Source organism: Orycteropus afer, unplaced genomic scaffold (assembly GCF_000298275.1).
Source record: "Orycteropus afer afer isolate SDZICR_OR568_19922 unplaced genomic scaffold, OryAfe1.0 scaffold00207, whole genome shotgun sequence".
In the NCBI taxonomy this organism is placed as follows: Eukaryota; Metazoa; Chordata; class Mammalia; order Tubulidentata; family Orycteropodidae; genus Orycteropus; species Orycteropus afer.
Genome location: NW_006921794.1, coordinates 3166852 through 3178663, shown reverse-complemented (window position 1 = coordinate 3178663; position 11812 = coordinate 3166852). Strand labels below are relative to the sequence as shown.

Sequence of the window (11812 nt, the reverse complement as noted above, 5' to 3'; positions counted from 1 at the left end):
TGTCCTGGAAGAAGTGCAGCCAGAATGCTCCTTTGAAGCGAGAATGGCCAGACTTTGTCTCACCTACATTGGTCATGTAGTAAAAAAGGCACCAGTCCCTGGAGAAGAACAGCATGCTTGATAAAGTAGAGGGTTAGCAAAAAAGGGGAAGACCCTCAACAAGATGGATTGAAATAGTGGCTGCAGTGATGGGGTCAAGCATAACAGAGATTGTGAAGATGGCACAAGGACTGGGCAGTTTTTCATTGGAGCCAACTTAATGGCAGCTAACAACAACAAGAACAAGTCCAACAACGACGTCTTCCTACAGTAATGGAACAAACTACTGTTTATCCTCTTGAACGACAGGTAAAGAAGCCATGCATTTAAGAAACAGACACAAAAATTTAACTGTTTACTATTTATACTCAGTGTGATAAGATGGTCATATTATGAAAAAAACACTCAAGATCTGAGACAGACTGGGGACATAGCAAATCTAAACTTCCCATCCCACACACACTCTCTCCCTATGAATTTTTTTTTTCCACTCTGTAATTTTAAAAATCCTTTTGAAGAATTATAATAAAGAAATCAAGTTTTTAAAGTATTTCACAATTTCAATGAATAGAGTTTTTTCTTAGTTTTTTATTTTAAATGTACTGGCTGGGTTCTCTAGAGGAGAAAAACTAGTGAAGCATATATATACTGAGTTTTATTTCAAAGAAATAGCTCATACAGTTGTAAAGGCTGGCAAGTCCCAAATCTGTGGGTCAGGCTGGAGGCTTCCCCTGACTTTACGTGGTTACAAGAACTGACAAACCCAAAATATGCAGATCAGGTGGAAAGCTGCTGGCTCACGTCTCAAGAATGAGAGGTCAGAGGATGACAAGTCGGAGGCAGGACTAAGAGAGGGCAAGCTTTCTCAGAACCACCATAAATAGTGGATGCAAACTGCATGCCAAGGAAACTTCCCTTTCAACTGACTGGCTGCTCACATCAGATCACAAAATGGAGGATGATTACATAATACCTTCCAAACCACTGAGGAGATCCATGGCCTAGCCAAGTTGACATATCATGGGTAATAAGAGAAATACTTTAAATTTCTCTTTTTTAAGAAAGGGCTTTTTACTTTTAGAAATCTCTGTATTTTATTTTGTCAGTGAGTCAGTGTGTCTAAAATAAAGGTTTTCCAACCATTGGTTAGGCTGCTCTCCTTACCTGGAGCAGAAACTTTCTACCTATTATCAAGTTCACCTTCCTTTCATTCTCGAAAGTCCTACAGAAATACACATCCCAGAGGTCACTGATGACATGTCCGACTAATCTCTATTATGTGTAGTTGCTGCTGATTATCATCCCCTTGAAACTCTGTCCTCTCTTGCTTTCCTAATACTATACCATCTTCATTATTTTTTTGCTTATTTGCTACTCCTCTTCTTCTGTCAACTAGTCTTTCTTTCTAAATGTGGCCATTCTCCAAGGTTTGGTGACCTGAATATTCCCTCTCCCTCATTTAGTCTATCAGTATGAGATATCACCTCTGTGTTGATAGCTATCAAATATCAAATATCCCTTTTCAATTCTGTTTTCTCACCAAAGCTCTGGTTACACAACTTTAGCATTTATTGAATATTTCTAAATGGATATCCTCTGTAACCTCAAATTTAATAATTCAAACACTATCACTCATCATTCTTCTTCCTGAATGGGCTCTACCTTCCAATTTCTATTTCACTCAATGGCATGAAAGAACATCCCAATCTTCTCAGCTAAAAAGATCAGAATCCCTGTGGCTCATCTCTTCTATGTCTGAATAGGCTAATAGGATATGATGTGGCTTTTGATCAGACAGATTTAAAAGTTAATCTCAGGACTGTTACTTGTGTGATCTTGGATTAGTTACTCTCTGAGCCTAAATCGGCATCTATAAAATGAGATTAATAATACCTATCTCATAGGATTGTTAGGATCAAATTACCTACCAACCAAACTCACCACCATCGAACTGATTCCAACTCATACTGACCCCCATTAGGTTTCCAAGGCTATAATTCTTTACAGAAACAGACTGCCTCATCTTTTTTCACAGAGCAACCGGTGGGTTCAAACCACCAACCTTTTGGTTAGCAGCCAAATGCCTTAACACTATACCACCAGAGCTCCTTATACAACCTACAGTGAATGTGAAATACAGTGGGCAGGCAATAGCCCCTGTTTTATCCAGTCAGTGATTAAATTTTGTCTCTTCTTCCTTTGAAGCCTTCTCACATGTATCCCTATTCCCAATTCTAACTTTTAGTCATGCCTGGATTATTCTAACAACCTCTTTGTTGTTGGCCTTTAATCTAGCCTCTTCAACCTGTCCTTCATACTGCTGTCAAAATAATCTTAAAAATGTGTTTTATCATACTGAATTCTTCAGTGTAGTAAATTACATAGTTTGGTAAGTCTTTGTAAACTCTGTGGTGGAATTTGCTGTGAGCAACTGAGTAGCTCCTGATTGTTAAAGTCATCCACCTGGGGTATTTCTGTTGGGAGCAGCACGAAGTAATCTTCTGAGAAGTTCTCTCTCTCTCACATGTATAGAATTCTGATATTGGGATTAGTTAGTTTGGCCACTCTGCCAGGCTCAAAAGGAGCCCTCCTGGAGGCAAAAGAAATCTCTCACTGCCATCTGAGAGATGCAAGAGACACACACTGCTGAGAGAGAGATGTACTGCTGGGAGGGAGACTATCAGCTGACAGACAGTGCGCTGAGAAAGACTGAGCGTGTTCTGAACTTGAATTGTAGCTTGTTGCTTCCCTAATAAACCCCATAATCTGTGAGTTCTGTGTAGTCACTTCAGGGAATTATCAAACCCAACAGAGAGGTAGTGCTGTGGGAGGAACGGTTGATGCCAGGGTTGGTGAAAGGGCTGGAGGGAGGCAGCATGTCTGGCCTTGCAGGCCTTAGGTTACTGATGATGTCTTCTTCTTGTGGGGTTAGAGGAGGTCGGAAGATGCGGCCTCCTTGCCCTTTGGCGCATTCTTACTAATAAAATCTTCAACCACTCCTTGTTGTTGATAGGTACCATCAAGTAGATTTTGACTCATAGCAACCCTATAAGACTGAGTAGAACTGCCCTATAGGGTTTCCTAGGCTGAGAGCAGATCAACAGGTCTTTTCTCCTATGGAGTGCCTGGTGGATTTGAATCACCAACCTTTCAGTTAGCAGCTGAGCACTTAACCATAATGCCACAAGAGCCCCTTTAGCAGCTTCTTATATCCTACCAATCAAGTTTTGTTCGGCCTTCAAAAATGTTTAAAATCTACTACTTCTCATTACAAATAGCAAACAACCAACCAACGTAGCTGTCAAGTTGACTCTGACTTAGTACAACCCTACAGGACAGAGCAGAAGTGCCCCACAGGGTTTCCAGAAACTGAATGCTACATCTTTCTCCAAGGAGTGGCTGGTGGTTTCAAACAGTTAACCTCTCGGTTAGCAGCTGAATGCTTTAACCACTGTGCTACCAGGGCTTCTTATCACAAATATACCTTGGGTAAATTAGCCTGTTCACTGTCCTACACGTATACACCAAACTTTTTCCTGCCACTGCGCTGCAGCTCAGGTTGTTCCTTCTCTCTACTTTCATTAATAGTCCTTCCTGACCACAGTTGTACTTAGAATCTATACCAAGTACAACTTATTTATGTCTTATACAAAAAAAAAAAAAATTCACTGCCATCAAGTCGAATCCAATTCATAGCAACCCCTCCCTAACTTTCCAAGGCAGTATCTCTACGGAAGTTCATTGCCCAGTTTCGCTTCTGAGGAGTGGCTGGAGGGTTTGAACTGCCAACCTTCTGGTTACCAGTCAAATGCCTTAGTCACTATGCCACCAGAGCTCCTCTTATGTCTTATACAGGTCTTCATTTCTCTTTTTGTTCAATTTATGTGACTCCTCTTTCCCTACTTTGGTAGTTTGTATGTAATCAAGCACACAAAACTTCAGTGGATTAAAAGAATGGGAAAAAAGAGAATTACTGCCAGATATTCTGATTTGCCATACTTGAGTACAGGCTGTCTCTAACTTATGGCATATTCAAGTTACAATGAACAGCATTTACAACTGTCTGTTGGTTTTTTTGGTACACCTTACCTTTAGTAATATGTACTACATATAACATTGCAGTGCATAATTTTCTGAAGTTATCATTTTCAGATGTTCACTTACAGATATTCAAAGATTGGATTTATAAAGATACCAATAATAAAAGGCAATAATTATGAACACTAAAAAGAAAATGAGGTATTCGACATACATCAGAACCGACATGACAGAGTCATCAGGATAGAACCCCATCGTAAGTCAGAGACTACCTATATGTAAAAGCTTAAAAATTTACATTATTATTGTTTATGGTGTCAGTTTTATCAGCCCAATTAAAGGGGAGCTTCTTGAAAACAAAGGCAAATGATTAATTTTTTCTGTACCCTCAGAAAATCTAACACATCATTAGCCATTTAGTCTAACTGATAATACATGCTGATTGTATATAACTGATGAAGTTCTTTAAAGCAAAAACCTTACTATTTCTTTACTTTGAATAATAGAGAGCAGTCATTTTCAAGGCAAGGTATCTATCTATTCCCTACAGGGGAATTTTTCTCTAATTCTGGTGTTCTTTCCTAGTGGGGACGCTTCCCTCCTTCCTACTTTCTTCTCCCAGGGAAGAGTCCTACTATACTAAGCCACTGTGGTTGATGAGCCTGTGTGAGTGGTTAGTAGGCACAGATGAAATGTTTTTAAAAATGGCACAATAGGGTTTTACTCAAGATCAGAAGTAAAATAACTTTCAGCATCTTCTATTGACAAAATACTCAATACACCTACCATAATCAGCTGGTGTATAATTCAGAAGTTCAAAGTTCCAGTGTTTATAGCAGGAATAATTCTGGTACATGTCAAATATTTCCTGTGTAAATTGTTGGCAGATATCACCTAAAGGGAAATAAAAACAATATTCAGTCAACACAAGCTTTTAAGAGAGCTATCTATAGATCAAGGCCTTCTGGAAATGAGGAGTAACTGTTTTCAGCACAACTAGAAGAATGTGATCAATGCCACTAAATGGTACACGTAGAAACTGCTGAATTGATGTACATTTTGCTGTGTACATTAGCAACAACAACAAAAAAAAACTAGACAGGAATTATTACAAATAAAAGTTAATTAAATTTAAAAAAAATTATTTTACTGACCTCCAGTAGTTCTTCCAGATGTTACTTCTAAAATCACATCATTTTTGTCATATTTCTCCTTTGGCACTAAACTCTGGAAAAGCTGAAAAGAAAAAACTACCAGTATTGGTGTGTATACTTTCCTTGTTATACTATTTTTTATGAGACCTGGTAGTGCAGTGATTAAAGCACTTGGCTGCTAACCAATAAGGTTGGCAGTTCGAACCCACCAGCCATTCCACGCAAGAAGGATGTGGCAGTCTGCTTTCTGTAAAGATTTACAACCTTGGAAACCCTATAGGGCAGTTTTTCTCTGTTCTATAGGATCACTATGAGTTGGAATCAACTTGAAAGCAGTGAGTTTGGTTTTCTGGTGATACTACTTATTACTTGAAGTTAGTTTGTTTTTCTGGTGATACTATTTATTACTTGAACTACGTAAAAGATCCCAAAACATTAAGAAATTAATAATTAACAAAATGATATAACACCGTAATGAGGTCCAGTCCTAAAATACTATTACACATATGATATTAGACCTGAAATAAATGCTCAATTCATGTTAACAATGAAGTTACTTGTCAGGATATTCTCTTCAATGCTTGTATTACCTTAATTTTCTTAAATGCACAAGTATAACAAAGTACAAAGTGTTCTATTCAATATTCTTCAGACTTTGCCACTGATAATTACTTCTAAACACTAGCTCCTTTCATCTAAATAAATTCTGAACATCTTCATTTTGGGAAAAGACTTTTAATAATACCATTGTTTGTTCTCTTTTGCCATAAATGACAGCAGATACCACGTCATGCTTTGCCTTTTCCATAGACTCAGTGTTTTTAATGGTATGTTGAGGATACCCAAATTAAGCTCAAACAGTTTCTCAGGGGAAACAAAGGGGAGATTTCCTAATAAGGAAAGTAACTAATTTTCATTTTAGGAAAAGAAAGGATTTTATTATTACTAAAAGGTCTTTCAAATCAAACTAAAAGCACCTACATGTCCTGTCACTCCCTAAAACAAAAAACCAGCTGCCATCGAGCTGATTCTGACTCATGGTGACCCATGTGCGTCAGAGTAGAACCATGCTCCATGAAGTTCTCCACGGCTCCTTTTCAGATGGAGATCGCCAAGCTCCTCTTCCACTTCCTTGAAGTGGATTCAAACTCCCAACCTTTCAGTTAGCAGCTGAGCAGATAACCACTTGTGTCACCCAGGGACTCCCTGCCTCTCCCTATTGCCTTTAAAAATAAATAAATAAATACTCTACCTGCTGGAAATTCTATAGCCTATGGGAGAGAATACTAGACTAAGAGTCAGACATCCTGCTTCTGCCTTTGATTAGCTGGCTAAATCAGTGATAAAAAGAAATGAAACCTTCATTTCACCATTCCCTAGCCCATCACAACCCCTCACCTGGATTTCCTGAGTAGTGAAGACTAAAGGAAGGAGGATGACAAACTGGTATATAGTACCATGTTCTTCACTGTCTTTGTAGATAAGCCATACTTTGAACAAGAAGGACAAGAAACTATCATCAAAAGAAAAAAAAATTTGCATTTACTTGTCTAGGAGATATGAGAAGTGAATTTCTGTTTCAGCATAGCTGGTCACACTAGCTGACACTAATAAAGTATCATGAACCTGAGACTCCCTAATACGCCAGACACTTACTTATTAGGTGTCCTGGAGTTGATTCTGACCAACAGCAACCTCATGTGATAGAGTGGAACTTCCCCGTAGGGTTTTCTTGGCTATAATCATTATGAAGGGAGCTCTGGTAGCATAGTGGCTAAGGCACTTGACTGCTCACCAGATGGCTGGCGGTTCAAACCCATCAGCCACTCCTCGGAAGGAAGGTTGGGCAATCCTACTTCTGCAGTGATACTGCCTCGGAAACCCAAGGAGGGGTCGCTATGAGTCAGGGCTGACTCGACGGCACATAACAACAACAACAATCATTATGAAAGCCAGATTTTTCTCCCATAGAGCTACTGAGTGGGTTGAGACCCTTACTAGACACAGCTAAAAAGTGTGTGTTAACCAATTGTGTCTATACCTATGAATTCATTCCATTCTATCCAGAGTGCAAATTTTCAATCATAACCATGAACTCCACCTTTCTAGCACTTACAAACCTGATTTTTTCTCCCATGGGGAAGTAAATTTTTTCACTGATAAGTATTCCCTTACCTGCCAATTTAACAGACTCAGCTTTGGAATCTGTCTTCAGCTCTCAGGGTCTTTATTTTATTCTTTGAAATCACCATCTCTCCTATCTCATTTAACAAATTACATCACTGAGTCCAGCTTAATCACTTATTACAAAAAAAAGCACATCAGTTACCACCGAGTCAATTCCAACTCATGGTAACCCCATGTGGGTCAGCGTAGAACTGTGCTCCATAAGGATGTCATGGCTGTGACCTTTTGGAAGTAGATCATTGAGCTTTTCTTCCAAGGTGGCTCTGACTGGGCTTGAACTGCAAACCTTCCAGGTAACAGATGCAAAGTCTTAATAAGCTGGTGTCCAGAAAGTATTTTGAGCACCAAAGCAGTTTAGCAAGAACAATATTCACTTACTACAACAGAACGCTTAATAAGATGGTGTTTGGAAAGTACTTTGAGCACTAAAGCATTGTTTGACAAGAACAGTATCCCTTAACATTAACACTATTGAGATTAGGCTACCTCCTAAAACATACCTCATTGTACAACATGTTGATTTTTTCATTAATAGTTTGCCTTTCTTCTAGTGCAAGTTCTTGCAACTGCTTTTCATCTTGTTTATTTAGACCTAAAAACCAGAAACAGAAATAATGATAAAAGTTTTAAAACATTGATAAACTCTCAATAGCCATCTTATCTTTGCCTATTAAATTTTATTTCCATTGTGAAGGTGAGGTATTATGCAAAAAGAACAGTTAGAATAGTTGGAGGATGTTGATTAACAAGTATCTACTAAGCATATCCAAAAAATTCAATGTTTCAAATAATATGATCTCACCCCAAGGAGCAGTAGTAGTTCGAGCAATTTGAATGTCTATAATACTTATAGAAATCAATGATTAATTAAACAGAAGGTTCAAAACAAAACTGGTGAATGAAAACTATAAATGCAAATGAGATAAAGTTTGAGGCAAATTGGGGTGATTGCATCCTGTCTAAAGATGGTGGCCACTACCCAGTGCTCTGTGACGTGGGTCCAAAAGGGCTCAATATTCTAATTTTTCAAGAGAAGTCAGAAATAAGAAGTCTTAAAACCGTGAAATCTCTTACTTTTAGGTTACCAGTCAAGTACTTAACCACTGGTAACACCAGGGCTCTATATAGGGAATACACATTTTCGAATACCATTTGTGTCAAACAAAGGACATCTCTGCAACCTTTGTCTCATAGAAACAATAATCCTTTTCACATCATTTCAAAAGCAGAAAATTAAATCATGGACTTCTAACAGAGTAAGATAACAATGAGATAGTGGTCTAGTATGGCGGATTTCATGACCTTTGACTCCGTACCTTTAGATCCCTACAGACTTCATCTGTCACTGGCGATGGTTGCAAATTGAGGCAGAAATTTTTGATTCTTTATCATTATAAAGAAGATATTATAAAGGGAAATGAAGAGTCACAATTATAAAAGAGAGAAGGCTCTTTTCAATTCTTTTCTAGTCATGAGAGTCATTAGGGTTTGGTTGGATTCTGTGCCTTTCATATTTGCAATATTTAACATTTACTAACATTTACTATATGCTAGGGAGCTCTGGTAGCATAGTGCCTAAGGCACTTGACTGCTCACCAGAAGGCTGGCGGTTCAAACCCACCAGCCACTCCTCGGAAGGAAGGTTGGGCAATCCTACTTCCGTAGTGATACTGCCTCGGAAACCCAAGGAGGGGTCGCTATGAGTCGGGGCCGACTCGACGGCAAACAACAACAACAACAACAATATGCTAGAAATGGAGTCACTGGTTGGTGCAAACAGTTAAGTGCTCGATTATTAGCAGAAAGGTTGGGGGTTCGAACCCACCCAGAGATGCCTCAGAAGACAGGTCTGGTGATCTGCTTCTGAAAGGTAACAGCCTTGAAAACTCTATGGAGCAGTTCTACTCTGTACACATAGGAGATCCAGGGATTCCTGGCATATAACAAGCTCTCAGTAAATGTTGGTTGTATGAATGACAAAATGAATGACTGAATCACCCTTAACAAATTTCTGGAGATAAATTAAACTTCTCCATGAAATCTAGAGACAGTATTTAGATTTCCACTTTGAAACCCAAGGAGCCCTGGTGGCACAACGGTTAAGGGCTTAGCTGCTAAACCAGAAGGTCAGCCTTTCAAATCGTCCAGCAGTTCAAGTCAACCCACCTTCTGTGGGAGAAAGACCTGGTGATCTGCTACTCTGAAGATTTCTGAAACCCTCTGGGACAGTTCTCCTCTGTCCTACAGGGCTGCTATGGGAATCAACTCAACACAACATTAACCTCCAAATACTACAGTGGCAATCCAAGAATATACATACTCAGATTTTAAAAAGTTCAAGATCTGAAAATTAGGTGGAATAGGTTTTCCTGAACACTAGGATGTACTGTAAACTTCTGGAGAATGGGGACTTGTCTGAGTAAAGATGCTTGGTTTGCTGCTTAAAGGGAACTAACAGTGAAGACACTTAGGCTTATTATTTGATAATGGTGACCATGAATCATTCTATGGTTCTAAGAAATCTGTCAGCTGTTTGTCCTACAAATATTTTCATTCATTAAACATATGAAAATTTGACTAAAACTATACTTGGAATAAAAATTAAAGAACATTTCAAGGCATATAACATGAAACACAAAGCTCTGTTACTCAGCTAAAGCACAGTCTCATTCAGGTTTGTGACCACCCTGTCTGGTTTGACCATCTCTCCTATTTGCTTCTGTGGAACCCCATGCATTCCTCTAATAGCATATGTATAACACTATAAATACAGAAATAAGTATTTTTTAAAAAAATAGTCTCTGTCAGTAGACTATGTAAGCCCTTCGGCAGGCCAGAAAGTATATGTTTGTGTCCCCAGAAAGTATATGTTGTGTTCCTAGTACCTAGGACAGTGCTCAATTAAGGATTTTTGAATAAACTAAAGCTTCTGAAAAGGTTAATAATGATTTCACAGACCCTAAGACCTTCCTGGCATGTACCACAGAGTCCCATCATGTAGTAACTGAAATAAGTCAAACACACAGAGTATAGAGTCCTATCCTTCCAAAGTGTAGAGCTTGTTACTCAAGGGCTTTTCAAAAGATAGAGTTCAATAAAGCTTAACTCATAAAAGCAATACTGTACTTGCACACACATATGTATATCTTTTACCTACTTTTACACATTGACTCTAATTCTTCAATTGCTTGTTCAGCCTCTTGAATTTCTTGATAAATGACCGTTAGTGGTGCCAACTTGGCATACCTTTGGTTCAAGGACCTTCGATCTCCCTCATTCACAGAGATATGCTGTAAACACTGATCAAGTTTTTGGTACTCTTTGTTGAGGTCCTCCATATATTTGTGTAGTGCTTTATGTTTCCATAGCAGCCTGGTATCTCGATAACAGTACCTTCTGGACCAATTCTTACTGAACACAGAATGAAGAATGTAATTGCTGTTTTGTCTAAAAAGCCACATCTTTGTGTCAAGATGTGTTCGTCTAAACTGCTGAGAATGAAGGTGGATGTGACACTGGTAGTAACCTTTAAGAGATGGATGTCTAAAAAGCCAAACACACAGGTGACGATTCATCTCAGCATCTGAAATACAATAAACACAATCTGATAAAAATCATATCTATAGACATATGGTATAATAAAGCTGGATGGAGCTTCAAGAAAACACATTCAGTTCACTCCCTCAGCCAACTCTAAAAACAGTCACAAAATTCACCTACTCACAAAAAGCAAATATTTCTTCAATCCTCTAAGTAAAAAAAATTACAATAAATAATGATGGTACTGTTGTTGTTTTTACCTACCTAATCCTCAGAAGGAAGACTGGACAATCTATTTCCATAGAGATATCACCTTAGAAACCCAAGAAGTGGTCATAATGAGTCAGTGAGGTTTTTCGGGTTTTTTTTTAATATAAGTATAATTAACTAAGACAAATGAGTAAGAGTATAACTATCAAACTTATCAGAATGGGTTAAAAACAGCTATGTTCTACAAGATATTCAGAATCTAGGATTATGTACATGAACATGTACTTCAAAAGTATGAAATAATCATGTGAACTTCAGGTTATTCACACTTGGACAGATTTCTAATGCTTGAAAGAAAAATCAACTATTATCTTATTTAATTCTTTCATTTTAATCCAAAGCTGAATAGAAGCATAGTTGTTATTAGAATGCAGGTTGCCTATTCAGAGCTCAATGCTTTTCCTTACCTATTCAACAATTACTCTTCAAAAGTGGCTGCGCTTTCAACTGATACCCTAAAGGAAGAAAACTTCAAATATTAACCAAGTAAGGAGCTCTGGTAGCGTAGTGCCTAAGGCACTTGACTGCTAACCAGAAGGCTGGCAGTTCAAACCCACCAGCCACTCCTTGGAAGGAAGGTTGGG

The 11812-nt window shown here is 38.4% G+C and overlaps 1 protein-coding gene across 1 annotated transcript in view; it reads right to left on the bottom strand.

The window, feature by feature from the left end:
• The window catches only part of MTRF1 (mitochondrial translation release factor 1), a 72348-nt gene that overhangs the window by 54759 nt on the left and 5777 nt on the right, over positions 1-11812 (bottom strand). The window contains exons 2-5 of the mRNA XM_007948180.2: positions 10576-11001; positions 7919-8010; positions 5232-5313; positions 4864-4971 (exon numbers count right to left, since the gene is read on the bottom strand). Coding sequence (XP_007946371.1) covers positions 4864-4971; positions 5232-5313; positions 7919-8010; positions 10576-10993 — 700 coding nt within the window. The 5' untranslated portion in view covers positions 10994-11001. The remainder of the gene's footprint in view (positions 1-4863; positions 4972-5231; positions 5314-7918; positions 8011-10575; positions 11002-11812) is intronic.